The 21,802-nt window shown below is 37.3% G+C and overlaps 1 protein-coding gene across 1 annotated transcript in view; it reads right to left on the reverse strand.

Moving 5' to 3' along the window:
* The window catches only part of pcca (propionyl-CoA carboxylase subunit alpha), a 644,470-nt gene that overhangs the window by 94,889 nt on the left and 527,779 nt on the right, over window positions 1-21,802 (reverse strand). The window contains exon 21 of the mRNA XM_039744810.1: window positions 16,132-16,185. Within this exon, the coding sequence (XP_039600744.1) occupies window positions 16,132-16,185 (54 nt within the window). The remainder of the gene's footprint in view (window positions 1-16,131; window positions 16,186-21,802) is intronic.

The raw sequence follows: 21,802 nt of genomic DNA on the forward strand, positions 1-21,802 counted from the left end.
AAACTTTGTGACGCTGCCGCCAAATACACAAAACAATTACTTTGACAATCATGTTACATTATTTTTAAAATGTTTCCTTTTCTTTTCATAACTTCTTTAACACACTACTTCTCCGCTGCGAAGCGCGGGTATTCTGCTAGTATATACATACAGTATATATACTATATATATATATATACATATATATACATATATATACACATATATACACATAGATACATACACACATATATATATACATATATATATATATACATATATACAGTAATCCCTCGCTATATCGAGCTTCGACTTTCAGCGGCTTCACTCTATCTGGATTTTAAATGTAAGCACATCTAAATATATATCACGGATTTTTCGCTGGTTTAGCGCTTTCTGGACAATGGGTCTTTTAATTTAGGTTACATGCTTCTTCAGTTTGATTGCCCAGTTGATTTCATACAAGGGACGCTATTGGCAGATGGCTTAGAAGCTACCCAATCAGAGCATGTATTATATATTAACTAAAACTCCTCAATGCTATAAGATATGCTTCCAGCGGCGCTTGTTTTGTTTGCTTCTCTCTGTCTCTCTCACTCTCTGGCTGGCGGAGGGGTGTGAGCAGAGGGGGCTGTTTACACAGTGGCTGTTTGCCTAGAAGATAGGACGCTCCTCTACAAAATGCCGCTTTATCGCGGTGCTTCTGTATACTTAAAAGCACGTATTGATTTTTTGATTGTTTGCTTTTCTTAGCGAGCACTCTCTCTGACATTATCTGCTCCTCTGAAGATAAGATATGTTTGCATTCTTTTAATTGTGAGAAAGAACTGCCATCTCTGTCTTGTAATGAAGCACAGTTTAAATGTTTGACTAAAGGGTGTTATTTCATGTCTAGAGGGCTCTAATAATGTTAACAGTGTGGGAGAGTTTATAAGGGCTTAAAATATATAAAAATAACCATACAAACATATGGTTTCGACTTCGCGGATTTTCACCTATCGCGTGGTCTGGAACGCAACCCCCGCGATCGAGGAGGGATTACTGTATTTAGAACGTCGTAAACAGGTTTTCTATGCTCTAACTGCGAAAATATTCGATTTATAAATAAAGAATCCTACTTCGCGGAAATTCATTTATCGCGGCAGAGTCTGGAACGGATTAACCGCGATAAACGAGGGTTGACTGTACACATATATATATATAGATACATACACACACACACACATATATATATATATATATACACATACATACATACACACTCTAGCTGTGTAAGCCCGTGCTGTAAGAAGCCTGGACTCGTACAAATTATTGAAATTGGCAGGAAAAAATTGAAAAGCAGAGTTGGCGGTTTCGTTTTGCGCACGTGCTAACTCTCCTTTGTCAGCGGCTAAGCGAGCGTCTCTCTTGTTGTCATTCCTTGGCAGTTTCACTTTGGCAATGGAGTCACTTTCTTTCGGCTTCATGCTATAGCCTCATCCTTCTTTCTTCTTCTGACTCGTTAACTTGGGGTATATATATATATACACACACATACATACATTCATACATACATGCACACACATAACCTTCTATGCCACCAAAACAGCTTTGACTCTTCAATGCATGGACACAACAAGACCTCTGAAGGTGTCCTGTGGTATCTGCCACCAAGACATTAGCATCTGATGCTTTAAGTCCTGTAAGTTGTGAGGTGGTGCCTCCAGGGAACAGACTTGTTTATTAGGCACATACCACAGAAGCTCAATTGGTTTGCGATCTGGGGAATTTGGGAGCCAAGTAAACACCTTGAACTCTTTATTATATTCCTTAAACCATTCCCGAAAACTTTTAGCAGTGAGGCAAGTGGGGGTTGGGGTATACGGTCTGCAACAATCTTTAGGTTGGTGGTGCATGTCAAAGTAACATTCACATGAATGCCACGACCAAAGGTTTCCCAGCAGAACATTGGCTAGAGGATCACAGTGCCTCTGCTAGTTTCCCTTCTTTCCATAGTACAACCTGCTGCTGTCTCTTCCCCAGGTAAAAAATGCATCTACATAATCTAAAAGAAAATGTGATTCATCAGACTAGGCCACCTTCTTTAATTGCAACATGGCCCAGTTGTGATAACCTATGTAACCCATTGCAGGTATTTTCAGCAGTAGACAGGGGTCAGCATGGGCACTCTGACTGGTCTGCAACTATACAGACCCATAATGTACCAAGGTGAGACGCCTTGTGTATTCTGACACCTTTCACTCATGGCCAGCATTAAGTTTTTAAGCCACAGTTGCCCTTCTGTGGGATCGGACAAGGCAGGCTATCTTTCACTTCCCAAGCGTATGAATGAGTCTTGGTTGCCCATGAGCCTGTTCACCAGTTGTCGTTCCTTATATCACTTTTGGTGGGTACTAACCACTTGGAACACCCCATAAGACCTGCCATTTTGGACCCAGTTGTCTAGCCATCACAATTTACCCTTTGTCAAAGTTGCTCAGATTGTTATGCTTGCCCAGTTTTCACACCTCTAACACATCACCTTCAAAGACTGACTGTTCACTTGCTGCCTATTTTTTTCGACTGATTGTCAGGTGCCACTGTAACAAGATAGGCAATGTTATTCACTTAACCTGTAGGTGGTTTTGAAGTGGCTGATCAGCATATCACTCATATATACATATATACACACACACACATACAGAGTATAATATTTTATACTCTACTTCTTAAATTTTCAGCAATTAATTTAAATGTTATTCAAAAAGGAGGCAAAATTAAACTGATGCTAAACTTCATACTCTCTGGTTATGATTTGGCAAGTTGTAGAGGAGCTGGTCATTATAAAAGAAATGAGGGAAGCAAAGCAAATGACACAGTCAATAAGTACATACAGAAGCCAAAAAAACAATAGATTTGGGCATAGAAAAATATTGGTAAATTATTTAAAAGCAACCTATGCTTACACATTAGATTACAAACATAATGAAATAATGAGCTCTAGAGTTCATCTTATCCTCATTTAAGCTCTTGCAACTAAACAAAAAACTATTTCACCGTAAACTAAATAAACTGCATACAAATTACTGAGAAAGAAAAAAAAATGACAGCATCTCCTCAGACTTCATATTCCTAAGCCTCAAGCACGGGTATCAGATGGCTGCACTAACCTTTGTCCCTTATCAACAGGTGGAAGCAGAACTGTGTTTACAATCTCGAGTTAGGAAATCAACTGAACCATTTCATCCATGCTGATGCCCTTGTGACTGGCAGAGTCACTGTAATTCAAATCAGCAAGCGACTAAAACCGTGTCGACAAAAAGGTCAACAAAGTATGTGCTAAGTAGTGGCATGCTGCTGTAGATCTAAACTGAAATCTGCTATCTAGACATGCTTATAAAGAAGACATGATCGGTGGATTCTTCATTGAAAAATGAATGTTACTGAAAATCTAAATATTATCAGGATATTAATAATTCATCAGCAATTTAGCATTTCTGAATGAAGACAACATAAAATTATATCAAGTCACTTAAATGAATGGATTTAAAACAAAGCAACTGTTTTAACAAAACAAAACAATGTTCCCCTACTGTATATACACACAAATCAAAATGTATTCATCTTGCTGCTCTGACTACATTGAAAACTAAACATCACACGTTAGCTCTTTCATTTTTCCTCTCTCTTCCAAATAATGCATACAGTAATGCTGTCATACAAGAGGCAGCTTCACATCACTCCACAGCTTGATAGCTGTCTATACAGTGAGGTTCCAAACAGGGTACACAATCTAATCAGCTGATCATAGCCAACAGCAATTATTATGGATGTTTGAAAAGCTGTAAAAACCTAAAATTCAAATACTTAAAAACATTAACAGTAGCACAAATAGAAATAAATTAAACAAAATAAAAAAGGATTTTTAACCATTAAAATGACTGTTTTAAAATATGCCCCACTATCCCCCTGTTCACCTTGCCACTTGACATTTCTGATGATCTCCAGTGGCTGCAGGGAAATGGCAAAAAAAACCCAATATATATATATATATATATATATATATATATATATATATATATATATATATACTGTATATACAGTATATATGGGGGTATAGGGGGCAGAAAGTGGTCAGCAAATGACATCTCATCAATAATAATAATTCATTTTATTTATAAGACAGACATTTTACATTTGTAGTAAACCTCAAACTACTACAAAAAAACACAACAAGATAAAAACAAAGATAAAACATAATAATAATAATAATTAGAGGCAATTTTGTTAATATGCTTTCCTAAATAGAAAAGTCTTTAACTGTTTTTTAAAACAGCCCACAATCTGCTGTGTTCTCAGGTTCTCTGGTAGGGCACTCCAGAGCCGTGGAGCAGCGACTGCAAATGCTTAGTCACCCATTGTACAAAGTTTGGTCATAGGAGGGCGAAGGCGATAGGTATTTGCAAGACGAAGGTTTCTTATAGTGGATTGTAATATGAGAAGTTCCTTAAGATATTGTGGAGCATTTCCATGGATACATTGGTGAGTGAGCAAACAAGTTTGTATTCAATACAGAGGTGAATAGGGAGCCAATGAAGTGACCAAAGGATTGGTGAAATATGTTCATATTTCTGCATGCTCATTAGGATTCTTGCAGCACTATTTTTGATTTGTTGCAGCTTTTGAAGGCTCTTGCTGAGGATCCCGATGAGGAGTGCATTACAATAGTCCAGCCTGGAGGAGACAAATGCATGAACCAGCTTTTCAGCATCACAAAGGGAAAGGCAGGGACGGAGTTTGGGTATGTTTCACAGATAAAGGAATGCAATTTTACAGAGGTGATGGACATGTGTATCAAATGACAAATGGGAGTCTAATTTGACACCCAAATTAGTAACAGAAGGGGAGAAAGTAATGGTATGGCGAGAAAAGGAAATACAATTTACGGAGGAACGAAGTTGATGAGGGGTATCAATTAAAAGAGCTTCAGTGTTGGTGCTGTTCAGCTTAAGAAAGTTCTTGGACATCCAAGCCTCAATCTCATCCAAGCAGGAGGAAAGAGTCGATGAAGGTATAAAAGAAGTCAAATACAGTCTCACATAGAGCTGCGTATCATCCTCATAGCAATGGAATGAAACTCCATGCCTGCGAATGATGTGACCCAGGGGCAGCATATTGATATTAAAAAAGGTCGGCCCAAGGACTGATCCTTGTGGGACGCCACAGGTGATAATGTGGGTACGAGATTTAGCATCCCCCAGGGCCACATACTTAGCCCTAGCTGTAAGATAGGACTCGAACCACTCCAAAGGACTGAGAGAAAGTCCAATTATATAGTGAAGACGATGGAGGAGAACATTATGATCTACTGTATCAAATGCAGCTGTGAGATCCAGAAGGATAAGGAGTGATGCAGAGCCCTGATCAGCTGTCATCAGGAGGTCATTGGTGACTCTGACCAGGGCTGTCTCTGTACTGTGAGAAGATCGGTAGCCAGATTGATTGATTGATCCTGAAGCCTTTTCCAAAACCTTACACAAAAATGGAAGGTTAGCAAATGATAGTTTGCTAACACTTCAGGATCTAAAGAGGATTTTTTTTTAAATGGGGTGTAATTATTGCAGTTTTCAAGGCCTGTGGGACTAAGCTGCTCTGAAGAGAGTGATTAATGATATCAGCAATAAGAGGGCTTATGTCTGATACATTAGCTTTTACCAGATGAGTAGGAAAGGGCTCCAAAGAACACATTGAAGGCCTCATCCTCTATTACAGGCATACATATGAGGATTGAGTAAATGATTTATCACAGAAAAAAGTTGTTTGGAGTTTTCAGGACTGTTATTAATTAAATTTGAATAGTATTGAGATCAGACTGTGGTTAGTGCTCTGGAGTAGTTGTTTTGGTGTTCTCGATAGGCTAATTTGTGGCCCATTAAACTGGTTGCAACAAAACGCCGCTCGAGGGCCCGTCCAGTTGCTTTCATCTGTCAAAGCTGACTTGTAAACCACGGGGCAGATTTTACAAAAGAGACCACTCGTGATTTAACTGGGGCATGGGTCTCAAGGATGTTCTGAAGCCCACTGTTGTAATAATCAGTGTCATTTCCTTTTTGACTGTTGCAGACATAAGCTACTGGTGTGTGATTGCATAGCAAGAAGAAACGTGCACGAGAGGGTAGAGCAACATTGGTCCTCAAAAGCTAATCTAAAACCAGTGACCCCAAGAGCTCTGGCTTCACACTCCTAGAAGGAAAGGTGCAAGGAGTTTTCAAAAAGGAACAAAATGATTGCCAGAGAATTCTTGAAAAACTGTTTTACTTTATTTTCACCTTTTCCATTAGTGGAAAAACAGCTCATGGAAATTGAAAATAAACATTGCACCTCATTCGTTTTTACTACATTTCTAAAGGCTTTGGCTCATTATTTTTAAAATAATGGAAATAAATCCAGCTTAGCATGTGAGGACAGATTTGATGCAAACTGAAGCAAAGTAAAACAAACCTGAATACTCTGATAAATCCAAACCAAAACAGCTATATGAAGCAAGGAACATACAAAGACAACTAAGCATTTCAAAATTAAGCTTTCAAAAATTGAAGATATTATATACTGTTTATACAATTCAGGACAGGGCGTCACCATTAAGGCAAATTAGGTATTCGTATAGGACGCAGATCATGACGGGGGATAACACTAGAAAAAAATAGAAATAAAGAAGATGATATTCAAACTTCCTATTACAAAAAGAAATGTCTAGAATCATCAAATTTTATGAGGTGCTGTAAGAGGCTGGCATTTGGATGATATAATTAAGCCAGCACAAATGGTCATGGCTGTTATGGTGCACTGGCTGCTTAGATAGGCGCAATTTGAGGGCTAGCCCAAGTAGGTCAAAGCTGATTTCTGAATGGGGCAAATTATTGTTATGTACGTGAATTAATATGTTAATGCAAAAACAAAGTATAAAGAATCAAGGGATTTGAGCAAAATCATAACTCAGTGTCATCCTCTATCTTTGACTCTGCCTCAGCTCATCCTTTCACATGCCGCTAGAGTGATGACGACACAAGGATGTATTACTAGGCAACACTTCAAAGAATATAAAGAGGACCTCTGGGTGCCGCAAAGTTTTTTCTGATTTCTTGGAGGGGAGGAGCATAAGCCCACAGAAGGTTTCAGCCAAAAGAGGTTCAGAGTAATGATCAACCAACATGAAGGAGCCTTGATTTTGCCAGGTATAAGAATAATACAAACTAGCCGACGCCCGCCGTAGCATAACGGCGATGTAAGAATAGGAACATAAAACGGTGAGAAAGAAATTCAGAAATCGAGAAGGAAGAAATACTTCTTGAAAGACGCAGTTGTGAATAGGTATTTTGCTGGATAATGACGACCGTGGCTGAGGACTGGTTGTTGCAGATTAACGCAAATCTTTGCAAATGTTTGTCCTTGGGACTTGTTGATAGTCATAAAGAAAGGGGAGTATGAGTGGGAATTGTGTGTGTTTAAATTTAAACGGGGAGATTGCTGTCGGAAGGAAGGAGAGAGATTCTGGGTATGAAGATTGTTTCAGAATTTTGGATAGCGATCAGTTTGCACTCAATAATCTCTTATACATATACCTCTTCTGATTCGTCCTGCTTCCTCTTTAAACCCAGTCCAACACAGCATTTCTCGATTCCTATTCTTCCTCTTCCAAACCCTTCCCACGCTGCCTGCGGCCTCCTATACACCCCCACGACACTTTTCTCGATTCCTATTCCTCCTTCGGACTACTGCGTTCCCCGCTACTCTCTCATGACCCCATTTGTGTCACGTCACCGCCAAAGTGAAAGGTCACGCGGTCAGGCTAGATATTGGGTGGTGACATGATGGGGTTTGAAGAGAAAGCAGGACGAACCAGAAGAGAAATATATATATATATATACAGTATAAGAGATAATAGGAGTGTCCTACTGAGAAGCAGAGTATATGAAGACAAAAAGGTTCATCAAGAACACTGAAGGAGTCAAACACCCGCAACTGTGCTAGAACTTGCAACATACAGAATGAATACTGAATACACACATGTCCTCATATACAAACATATGCACCCTGAAATAGAATACTTTTATTACTAAGGTCATCAATACTACAACAAAGATGCCTATAACATTGAACTATGCTGCTTATATTATCTAAGCAATTATATTTTTTTCCTTATTTTCTAGAATTTGCTTTCCACAGATCTGCCCATGATCTGAATGTTGCTGTTACTTTGGAAGATGTTTTTTTCTGTTACATTTATTGTATATTTACTACATTTCTATTTACTTTACCATATTATTTTTTACTTTCCGTTCTGTGTGGAAAGTACAAAGCATCATCATATTCTTTTCATAGTAAAGACACTTTACTGATAACGGTTATTGCTAGGGGCAGCACAGTAGTAGTGCTGCTGCTTTACAACAAGACCACCAGAATTCATGGCCTGGCTGCTCCCTGTAAAGAAGCTGCTTGTTCTCCCAGTGTCTGTGTGGGTTTCCTTCTACAGCCAAACTATATGCGGGTTTGGTGGACTGGAGATGATAAATTGGACCTTGTACACACTGAAGTGTACACACCCTGCACATTTTGATCTTAGATTCAATATTGGTAATTAATGAAAAAGTGTGCTCTGATATTCTTTGGGAACAAAACCAAGATATAGCTTTAAATGTACACAGCAATATTTTGCATACTTTAAACAAACATTAAGTGGTAAACAGTGAGCTAAGGGAAATCATATGGTGAAATTTCTTTGTTAATATTACAAGCATTGCCTAAAGATTCACTAATGTCAAGTTAATAGCACTGATTATTAAGGAGACACAAAATCAAAACTGAGATGTAACAGTGTAAATTCAAAACATTTACAAATGTTATGTTACGAAAATGGAAAAAAATACTGTTCTTGAAGTGTTAACACGATAATAATGACTCCTAGATTTCTGACAAAGCCATGCGCTAGTGCAATCACAACTAATTGTCAAATGTGAAGGTCATTTCTCTGATCTTATTAGTAAAATGTTTATCCAAATTAATTTTAAGAACATTTTTTGTTAAACAGTGTTTAACTTCTGCTATACAATTGTAAATCTGTGAGAAATCTTTAGAACTTACATTACTTAGACACACAACTGTATTACTGGCATAACAGTAATACTCTTTCCGTTTTTTATTATATATTACATCTATGGAGAACAAAAATGATGGGCTAAATGTGTAGGGCTTGCAATAATAAATATTTCTGACATCAGTGAAAAACCATAGAACTTGTAGCAGGAGAATATATCAAAATATAATTCTATATATTAAAATGCCTTTCAGCACTTTATTTGGTATGGAAATAAAAATGCATGTACAATATGTGTAAGTTAATGGCCTAAAATATCTAAAACCTAAGTATCTAGCCCCTTGCTACACCAGTGAAGATGGAAGATGTATTCTTTTGGAAGAAAATTAGAAAACCATGGAATAACTTCACTGCAGAAATATGTTTTTGGTTTAAAGAATAAAAGTGTAATAGGTCGGACATAAAAGGCAAAATATGGTTACTAAAGTAATAATGATTTAAAGACTCAGAATCAGAGTTTGAGACAGTGTCAGATTCTGTATTAAAATCAACATGATTCAAATTCAGATTTCAACAGAAGATAATCTGCGAGAATTAGGTATGACCTAATCCTTCAGATCATTTTTGAGCCAGTTAGGTTTCAGAGAGCTACAGCCCATGTAGACAACCCTCACTCATGCACGTGCAAGAACTTAATGGGTCAATTCAGAGACATCAGACTTTCTTATATACTTACATCTAGAATGGGGGAAGAACACAGGAGAACCAAGAGGAGAACCCTAAATGAACAATGGGAGAACGTCCAGATGCAACAATTCAAACCTAGGACTGTGGAGCATCAACAAACCAAGGGCAAGGTTTAGAGTGTTTGTGAAAAAGTGTGAGGACCATACAGTGCCTGGTGGAGTGAGTTCCTAGATTTGCTTTTATCCAGTACATTAAAAGTCTACCACGCTATATTAGGGTTTCAAAACAATACATATGAGCTATTTATTAACATTATGTCATTAAGAAGTAAACTCACCAAGAACACAAACCTACCCAATGAACAGACAGACAAAACTTTGAGTTTGTCATATTTTTTGAGTTACCATTCCTTTTTAAGTTAATTATTACTTTTAATCGCAATCGTGAATATTTCAGCAATCGATTAATGCTAAGTAAATGCATGTTTCTAGCAAAAATATTTTTGTACAAGCAATAACAACAGCATATTGATTTCAGAAATCTCTTTCATATGCTAAAATTTGTCATTTGCTAATAATGTTATACAACCGCAAATGCAAAAAAAGTTGTGACACTATGAAAAAGGCTAATAAAAACAAAAAGAAGTAACTTATAAATTTACTTGACTTGTATTTAAACACAAACAGTACAAAGACAAGGTACCTCATACTTTACCAAATCAGCTACAATGTTTTCTGATTATATATATTTACTCTGAAATTAATGCCTGCAACACATTCTAAAAAAGTTAGGACAAGGCTAGTTTAGGACTTATGATGTGACAAGTTGAAATAACAAAGTGACGTCAAACAGGTGAGACAAGCATGTTATGATATATAAATAGCCTTCAAAAAAGGTCTAGTCCTTCAAGAGCAAGGATGAGTCAAGGTTGTTTCAAAGAAAAAGCTAGCACTTTGAAGACAACATTCCACATACTCTTTACAGTGCACAATGTAATTAAAAGATTGGAAGACTCCAGTCAAATCTTGAAACGTAAAGAGCAAGGCCAGAACCACTTTTGAATGTGCATGATCTTCGATCACTGTCTTAGAAATCATTACATGTTTGTAATGGGTATCATAAAATGAGCTCTGGAATATTTCAGTAAACCTTTGCCAGTCAACACCATTTCTCACTGCATCCACATTAGGAAGTTAAGGCTCTGCTATGCAAAGCGGAAGCCATACATCAACACCGTCCAGAAATGTTGACAACTTCTCCGGGTTCAGTCTCCTCTGAGATGGAAAGTAGCACAGTGTAATTGTGTTTTGTGGTCTGATGACGGGGGAAAAAAAAGAGCCATCTTGTTCTCTGTGCCAAACAGAAAACAGACTATCCAAGTTGTTATCGTTAGGTCTAAAAGCTAGCATCTTTCATGGTATGGGGGGTGGGTCACTTACTTATCTCTGAGGACACCATTAAATGCAGAAAGGTATGTACAAATTTTGGAGCAACATATACTGTTATTCAGGTGCCACCTTTTCCAGGAATGTCCCGGCATTTTCTCACAGATCACATTCTGCCCGGATTACAAGTGCATGTCTGTTTAAGATGAGTGTGGGTTCTACAGGGTGGCCTATATTAATGTATATGATTGAAAAGACATTATTGTCAGGAAACTACCAACGTTATTATCAAGTAAAATAATGGAACATGAACACAAAGTACCTTAAATGTTTTTTCATCCCCTGTTCTCCATGGCATGGTCTGCCTTCCAGATCAATACACACCTGAAGAAGAACCCATCTCCTGGGCCTACCTGCTCCCTTCGCTTGAAAAACAGTCCTGCTGATGTCAAATTTTGTGTTTATTCTTGCAATGGTTAGCACTGGGGCCTCTGCCTCCAAACTCAACTGTCATTTCTCCGTTTCACCACAGTATAGTTGTTTGTTGCAGAGTAAAAATGCACACAACATACCCGCTGCTCTAGCGATAATCAATTCGCCGCCGTTCTTTATTCGAACACAGTAGGAGTTGCCCATTCCACGACACATTCTCAGGCTACATAGTGATGACATTTTCGATACTCTTTTTGTGCAGTAGTTTAAATGCTGCAGCCTGTGAAATGTCATATACATAAATATGGGCCATCCCGTAGATTGGCCTGCCTACAATCCTGACTCTGACTGAGACTGTGTGACGCATTGTGACAAACAAACTACTCAACTACTCAGCTAAAGACCTGATTAATGGATAAGTAAGGGAAAATTCTACTTCTTAAACTTAACCAACTTTTGTCTTCGGCGCCCAAATGCTTCATTAAGTGTTATTAAAAGCAATGGTGATGTTACACAGTGTTAAACATTCAAATGTACCAACATTTTTGGACTGTGTTGCATTCATCAGATTTTGGATTTTTGGATTTGATAACTTTCCTAATCCCCTAGAGGAAATTGTCTTTATGCATTACCTTTGGAGGCCAGAGCACAGTGTCATCCATTATACAGTGTCCCTTGAGCAATTTTCAGGTTAAGGGCCTTACTCAAAGGCTAAATCAAGGAAGATTGAACCAGCAACCTTCCTGATGCCAGCACAGATCCTTAGCCTCTGTGGTACCACTTCTTTTTCAACATGAGTGTGTTTTTAAAAACTAGTAGTAATGTATTGTTGTAGCATTTTCAATAGAGCACAGATTGAATATAATTTACAAATCAATCCTTTTTTGTTTTTATTAGATTATTGACAGTGTACCAAGTTTTTTGGAATTGGGGTTGTATTTAAAATACGTATTTAATGTCTGTGCATACAGTATTGTGAGAAACAATTCCCCCATTCAATTAGTTGCATTTTGTGTGTTTGTGACAGTGAATCTGCAGAGACTTTTTTTTTTATATAGTTTGTAACACTTGAGGCCAGATAAAGTTGCTAGCTTCATTTTAGTTAATTTGCTTTTGAAGATGTCCAGCTCTTTTTTTGCTACTTTTAGTCTTAAACAGTCGCATTCACTTTTTAAAAAACGCTTTTTACTTTCTATACCCTGCTTAACAATGAGATACAATTTATGTCATTAAGTTTACATTTTCATAAAATATTTAGAAAGAAATGGATGAGTGAAAAGTAAAGTAATTACTACTTTGCTCCAGGCCTTAAAATCAATGCGACGCCATCCCCATAAAAGAAAAATTAAAAATATGAATGACTTAAATCAATGAATCAGAGATGATTTGATGTGGCCCAATGACAGCACTAGTATGAAATAAGTTCTCTTCATTCATGATTGGCCTCTAAGTAAGAACTTGGGTTGGAACAAATACCCTCTTAGACTGAACTTGAGAACCCTTAGTACTGTAGAGTGGAGTCTGAGGGGAAAAACACACTAAGGATTGATACCTCTTTCATTTCTGTGTTGTATAACAGAATGTTAAAATCCAAGAAATTTGGTAAGTTTATACAATAAAAGAAATGTGCAGACATTAATATGGAATTCAGAACAGAGAATAGTAATTCTTAGTAACCAGCAATGCTAAACTGAATTAAGTGGGTCGGTCTGAAATTGTTATTATAAGGTGCAATGTGCCAGAAGAAATTCTCAGGCAATGTTTCCCAAATGACATGGTAAAATACCCTGTCAGCTCTTCTTTGACATGTGACTAGAATCCCCCTGGGAGCTCCTGGCACCCCTGTAGACCAAAAAGACCATTTGTGACCAGAAAGGGGATTCCTGGCCTAGACTATCATTGGAGTGAAACCTCACTAGTGTGTGTGTGTGTTTGTGAGAGGGACAGAAGGTGAGGGAAAGAGTGCTTGTGCTAGAGAGGTGAGTACAGTGGCTAAGTCAACCCAGCTTCTAAACAGAGGTTCAGACACCATAGACAGACCAAGACTGGCAGTGGACCAAGACCAAGACTGGATGGTGCTTTGCAAACTGAGAAAAACATTTTTTTTGCCCCTTTTGATGGCTGTGACGACAGACAAAAAGCAGCACCTTCTTATGTTAAATTACATTTCATTATATTTGTCTCTAATTTTTATAACACACTGACATGATATAAACTTTAAAGATAAATTCAAGTAAAAGTCTGATAACAATGTTAATGATATCACCATAATGTACTCCAAACTAAGTCTAATCTTTAAATTGTGCCTTTAGCTGTGTAATATTAAAATACAACTATCACAAACAGTCGCACACCATGTGCAACTTGCTGAATCTACATCTAACAGTAGAGAACCCCATGTTTAATGCATCAGATAAGTGCATTTATTTGATTAAAACATTACAGGAAAAACAGTATTATTTCAACTACAAAAGTAAACCACAAATGACAGACGTACACATACAGATACAAGACAACAATCATCCTATTTATTTGTATAAAGATAATTGGAGGTTTAGGTCATGTACTCACATATGTGCATAATCACATAATCCCTCAAGGGTAGCCCACCTTTCCATTATGAGTACTTTAAGCATAGAAAAGGTGTTATTTAAATAAAATGCCCCATGTCTGCTTGAGTTTTCCTCTGGGGTCTTTGGGTTTCCTCCCATATCCCTAAAGACGTGCAGTTTAGGTTAACTGGAAACTCTAAAGTTGCCCTCTGAGAGCATGGGTGTGTTCATAAGCAGGCCTGTGATGGACTGATATCCTGTCCTGCATTGTTTCCTTCCCCTACCCCAAGTGTTGCTGGGATAGACCAACAGTAAGCAAGTGCAAAGTATGCTTTTCCTGACTTGTATCCTGACCCACAGTGCACAGGTAACTTTTTATACTGTGCTTGGAATTAAATGTGACCTGCTACTCTGTGCTGGGTTCATGAGGGATGGGGCTTTTGGTTCAATGAATTGTGCTTTAGACTGGCTGTCCCCATCTCCATCTCTATAATGTTGCAGTTCTTCAGCCAAAAAGTTTACAATTTGACCAGAGGATTTCGATATGCTAATAATCATTCAGAAGAACAGCAGAGATGACATTTAAAAGACAGTAAGCAGTTGAATATTCCAAGTTTTGCCTGATAGGCCTAGTCTGTATTTTGTTAAAGCATTTCTGTTTAACATGTCATTCAACTATCCATCCATCCATCCATTATCCAACCCACTATATCCTAACTACAGGGTCATGGGGGTCTGCTGGAGCCAATCTCAGCCAACACAGGCGCAGGCAGGAAAAAACCGGCAGGGCCAGCCACTGCAGGCACACACACACACACACACACACACACACACTCAGGACAATTTAGAAACGCCAATGCACCTAACCTGCATGTCTTTGGACTGTGGGAGGAAACCGGAACACGGAGGAAACCCATGCAGACATGGGGAGAACATGCAAATTCCACGCAGGGAGGACGTCGTTTAACTATTTGTTGTAAAAACATTTCAAAAACACTTTTTATTTTGTTAAAAATTAGTTTTAATGAGAAATAGCACACAAATATAAATTAATAATAAGTAATAAACATAAGGTTCCTTTACTTTTATGTCATGCACATCAATTTTTTGTCACTCTGCTGCTATAATGTTTTTTACATCTGGAAAAATTAGTGCAATCCAGAGCAAGTGAAATACAGTATGAGCTCTTTCTTAGGAATATTTATGGACACCAGTAATGAAACAGGGCAGGAATTTGCTCTGCAGAGGTCATATGAGCAGCAAATGAAAGCTATAAATAAAGACTGCACTTGTGTCCATTTTATTTTCCGGAAGACATTTTTGCACATATCATCTGAAACTACTATATCTATGTATAAAGCATTATGTTTCTCTTTTTTAGAACCTTCCCAAGTGTTAGCATTCTTGTGTGCTTTGTAAAGTGCCTTGTGAGAAAGGTATGCATTGTTAAAAGTGCTATTTAAAATGAAGATCAACTGCCATTTGCTCTCAGAACTACCAGCCTCTCATAAAAAAAGCAAAGAAATATGGACTGCAACTTAGGGATGAATTAATGGAACACTGATGTCTTTGTGCTGCAATTACATATTAAAGACAAAGCCATTAGTGTGATCTGCAAATAAAGCCCCACGTTGGGCTCTTCTGTAGCACAGAATGTGCAAAACCTGAACTTCTCTATTTTCAGTGTCATCAGCTGTTTAACAAACTTTAAGCACAAAGACAGGAGAAAAAAAAAACACAGTACAAATCATCTACTCAATTTGTGCAAACATATTCCATTGACAGTTTGTGATAAGATTAATAGATTAGATTAATGACAGTTTCTGATAAATGTTTAAAACTGAGTTTGTACATAATAACAACACTGTGGTTTGAAGAAAGCAAAAGATAGTCAGGTTGATACCCAAGAAATAATTGATTTAAACAAACAGTAAATATTTTACGTATTAATATTTAACAGATAAACAAAACAAAATATTAAACACACCACAAGGATAAACACAATCTGACATGGCTCACTTACCACTGTGCCTAAATACTGAAGGCTGACATTTCCTGAAGCATCTCTAGACAGACACTGAGAAAAAATAAATAAATGAATGTCAATAATGAACAGTAGAAAGACTGGAAAAATTTAAATAATAATAAACTCCAAATTAAAGACAGTAAAATGTTATCACCGCTCATGTGAATAAGAAAAAATACATAAGTTTATAGTAATATGTTATTTACAGATACACTAACAGGCAGATCCCAGTCAGTTAGGCTGGGGAAGAACATTTCCAAAACAATAACCAGAAATACAGGAACCCCACAAGGATGTGTTTTGAGTCCCATGCAATACATGCTCTTCACTCATGACTGTATTGCTTACCAGCATAACATCAGCATTATTACATTTGTTGATGATACCACCATCACTGGACTGATTTCTGGAGAGTGACAAGTCGGCGTACAGAATGGAGGTGGCTGGCATTGTGAAGTGGTATCACGACAATAATCTCTTTCTTAACACCAGCAAAATGAAAGAGATGATTATTGACACAGGAAGAGAGGACAGCATCCACCACTGTACATTGGACAGACTGAGGTGTAGAGAGTGGCCTCATTTAAATCTCTTGGTATTAACATCTCCAGGATGCCACTTGGACCTTCCATGTCACAGAGCTGGCACAGAAAGTCTGGCCGTGTTTGTATTTTTTTGAGAAGGCTGAGGAAGCTTGGCATGCCAAGGGCCATCCTCAGCAACCTCTACAGATGCACAATTAAGAGTATCCTCACCTACTCCATCACAGTCTGGTTTTGGAACAGTATTGCATGGGACCAAAAAGATGTACAGTGGGTGGTAAAATCGGCACAAATATTATTGGAACTTCCTGCACTAGAGGACATTCATAGCACCAGAGCTCTCAGGATGGCCCATAACATTATTAAGGAGACAACCCACCTACAACATGAACTGTTCATACTGCTACCATCAGGGAGATGCTACAAGAGCATAGCAACTAGAATATCAAGGATAAAAGGCAATTTTATCCCTTATGCTATCAGGCTTGTAAATAAAACCCATCCACTGCCACTCAAAACCACATACTAGCTTGTGTCTGGAGGATGGACGGCCTTCATGAGACCATATACCTGCAGAGTTTACACTGAATCATTTACTTATTTGCATGTGCAATCGTACTTCTCTTTGTTTCTGCATTTCTTTTGCACCTGAGTGTTTTTGTTTATTGTTGTTTATCCTTGTCTGTTGTTGTAAATTCTTGACTATTGCTGAAGGACTCACAGAATAAGATTTTCATTGTACTGAGTACAAATGACTATAAAGTTGAAGAACCACTTAACACCAAATGAACACACCTGGGCCTCACCCAACCTCTAAAACTTAAAGTGTTTTATAGCAAATAGATTTTTAAACAGAAAAAGCAAGATTTCTCAAAATATTTTAAGATACTGTGAAGTTTTTTATCATAGTTAACACTAAAAATATGTAGTATACTGTTAAAAAAAATTAAGATTTTACTATTTAACTTACATTATATAAAATATAATTGAACCATGAAACTAAAGTTTCATCAGTAAAGCTGAGCCTGTTTTTAAAAGTTAGAAGACCTTGTTGGCCCTCAGAGAGGAAAACATAACTACTGCCAGCCTATTTTTTATCACAGCCCTAGTTGGATAACTATTGTTACTAGGAAAGCAGGTCATGAGCAGTCACAACAATCTGAGATCATCAAAGAAGAATGAAGGAAAAATTTGCCAAAGCCTGACACATTATAATTATAAATTATGATAAGAAAATAAGGGGACTAAATTAACATAAATGTTGACATTTTAAGTGTATGAAGGAAATATGGATATACATGTCTCGATGAAACTTCCACATATTGATGCCAATTGATGAAAACAGTCAGAACTTAACACTGCTTTTGTAAGCAAATATTCCCCTATTAATGCCAAAAGACACAAACCATAAACCACAGTAGATACTGATCAGCAGTAGATCTTAGCTGGGTCAAGGTAAAATTACAGTCAACTTGCGTTGTTAAAGTATACCAGCAGGAATGTGAGAGTCAGCCGATCCAATTGTGATGATGCCACACAGCTGCCTCTTCTAGAATTCTCATGAGCTGCTCCTTCTACACATACATAACAGTATAACAAATACCTCTTTAGCAGACCAGTTTTGTTTCAAATCATAATTCAGACATATTACATGTATAAAAGACATAGAAAGATAAATAACTTTTTACTTTAACAACACCATACTATGGGGTAATTTTATTCAACTCAGTCTGTTAGGTTGGTTCTTGCATTATACAAGTTAAGTGTGCTCTTGATTATCTGTCTTAAGAGAGAACTGGTCACTCCAGAGTCTATTTAGGTGTGTCATAGCAAATATGGTGGTGAATACTAACAGCATCATTTTCAGTTTTTACTTATAATTTAAATGTAGAATACCAGTAATTGAATTCTACTTTTATTTTATGTGCTTTTTCTGCTAATCATTGGCAAAAATAAATATACCAAGAATTGTAATTGTTAACACAGTAGTATATTTGGAAAAAAATAAGGCACTGATGAAAACTAAGGATGCAGCTAAATCTTTGGAATATTTCTTCATTCATTTTATGAGATGGAGTATTCCATAATAAAGTCAATGACGGCAACAGCCAACCCTTGAAGCGCACACAAGAAAAGAATCAGTCCCCTTGATGAGGCACCATTTCTCTCAGGACACATTTATTCCAACAATGACAGTCACTCATGCAGTGCCTAGCCAAAGACACCAATAAACATGATCTGCACACCTATGGAAGAAGAGAGAAACCAGAGCAAGCAGGGAAGCTCCTGTGAATGAAAGAAGGTGCAAAAGAAGACATGATTCATTAGTTCATGTGCTAGTGCTTGAAGTAGGAGTGTGAACTAGCCAGTCTTAACGAAGCACCTCATGCTGTGGTGATCTTCATCATGAACCTCTCTCTCTCTGTCTATCTATACTGTATATATATATATGCGATCAGCCAAGCACCCCAATCAACCTCTCAATGGTATGTGCACACTCGGAGCCTGCACTCTCTGAATATTTCTCTAAAAATATAAAATGCCACAAACCTATCTCATCACACAGATCTACATGGACTCAAAAAAGCCCTGTACAGGTATAGCTGTATAGAAGACTTTTTCATTAATCTTCTGACATTTTTTTATCTAAATACACATGAAGCTTGTACAAACAGCAAGGAATGGCTGCCTTAACTGTGCAAAACAAATGGGATTGCTCACTTACACTCTTTCAGAAAAGACTACACTCAGAATAGTACAATTCTGCAATGTAATAATGCATCTGGTGAACAACCAAGTTCAGATATTCTATACCATTCAAATGCGGCACAGCTCATTTTTACAGGACTCATTATGTACAACTAAAACGACACTTATGGCACTCAATTGCGAACAGCAGAATACATTTTTGACAAGTGGCATGACATATCCATGACCCCATGCTGTTTTTACCATTTCTGAGCCTTACTTTTGTTGTAATAGAGAAGAACCATGGTTCATCAGACAAAGGTAATGTTTTTTTCAATGTCTAGCACTTTTGTTACTCTACTGTATCCCTTGAACTAAAATACTACATCCATGAGAAGGTGCGCTTAGTTTGGAATACTGGCAGGCACTCTTTGGCAATGTCCTGTTGTACTCAGCTGTTAGATGAATAACTGAACTCTGTTCTGTAAAAACTGTCTATAGGCTTTGTACTTCAAGCAAAGATCTGCTTCCAATCACATGACCTCCATTGGTAGAATTTTTTAGATGGGCCAGTTGTCAATTTAACACTGAGATTGCCATGACATGATGTTCCTGGCAAAGTCACAGGGGCTAAATGTCCTCCTCTACCAAGAATCATTCAAAACCAGTAAGGTCTGTAGTTTTGCCTATTATTTCTCCGATCTTTACATACATAGGATGTATAGTACACTCTCTAAAAGCTTCAAATAGCACTTCTCCACATGTGATTCTGTCACTGAGAGAAAAGTCAATTATATATGAAGGGCAGGTGTACCTAATAAAGAATGAATAATGAAAGTCCACTAAGGATGCCGGCAATGCCATACTACATTAGGAAGCTGTCATGCAATAGTAAACAATTATTTTGAGGAGAGGTTTTGCCAGCAGTGTGTCAGCCATGACTGCATTTTCCTCCTCTCCTGTCTTAATGCTTGACTTCCCTTTGAGAGTGAATCTTTCTGTAAAGCAGAGGCAAGACAGCAGCAGGCACTCAAACTGAAGAGTAGATACTAAGAGTGAGTCCTAACTTCAGAGAATAAAAATAAAAAAATAAAAAAATAGTCAAGGTCTTCTGGCAAAAACTGAAAACAAAGAAATTGGTTCAAAGCAAACCAGGATACTGTTAGTAAAATACAAGCTGCACAGAAGCTAGAACAGAAACTTCAGGCAGGACTGAAGGAGATAATCCATAACACTAGGTGGAGATAAAGCTAAAAATAATAAACGCACAAGGAAGAAATAAATGAAACACAAAGTAAAGCAAATAAAAAAAAATCCAAAAGTCCTCAGAAATGACCACTAAGTGAAGGCTGATTTCGAAAGTTCCATTTATCACAAACTAGAGCCAATGACAGGGTACACTACAATAGCAAGAATGGTAGTTAAATAATAACAGCAATTCAGGTGAAACTGTTAAAATACTAAAATGGATTGGCTTAATACACTTTTGAAAAAGGAAAAAGTAGCTAAAGTATTCAAATTTTAAAAAAAAAATAATTCTTGTGTGTGTTTGGGGGGCTGCTGTAGCTGTTCATTATAATATTTCTTGACCTTGTATAAAAACTAAATTCTCCCTAGGGTCAGATAAATTCAGTCATTAAATATTTGTTACCAGTAACCTGCTCAATTAAATAAGAGTTACTGTACAAGAAAAGTACTGAATCAACTATTGATGGCTTTAGCTCATTTCTGTTCTGGTCAATCGTTCTCTCTGTGGCACTTAATTAAACTCAAAACTGCAGTGAACTTTGTAAGTTTAGCATCTAAGTTAAAAAGAGAGACAGCCTAAGCGAAATACTCATGAATAAAATCAGCCTAAACGGTCCCAATAATGACACCTAGTCTCAAATGTGATAGATTTCTCTTTGGTGTGGAGGCTCCACATGCACAAAGCAAAGCATTTACCTGGCTAGGTTTACCTATTAAATAAACAGACTAAACTTTAACATAGTCACCATCTAGTATCTTTGCGCCAGTCCCATTCCTTTTTAAATAATCAGCCTGGCTTAGCTGCCCATTCCTTTCTCACTGCCTTTACCTCTCTAGCAATTGCTATATTCCTCTCCACTACTCTTCTATTTTTTCTACACAAACCCTCTCTTTGTATCTTACTCACTTCGTAACTGGTGCCTATTCATTACTGTGTCACTTGGTAATTAAGAAGAACTAGCACAAGTCCTCACATGAGCATCCCTAATCAGTGAGAGCTTCAGAGATGGGTTGTTCTAAAATTAATTAAAATGACTAAATAAATAAAAAAATGTAAACATCCTCAGCCTTCATCTCACATTTGTTAGTAGACAATATTACATGCTGTACTAGCTTCACTATCAATTTCCAATTTATTGTTGTAAAAATATAGCTGAAACAGGCTTGCGGTGGCTCAATAACTTTCATAG

This window comes from Polypterus senegalus, chromosome 2, assembly GCF_016835505.1.
Source record: "Polypterus senegalus isolate Bchr_013 chromosome 2, ASM1683550v1, whole genome shotgun sequence".
In the NCBI taxonomy this organism is placed as follows: Eukaryota; Metazoa; Chordata; class Cladistia; order Polypteriformes; family Polypteridae; genus Polypterus; species Polypterus senegalus.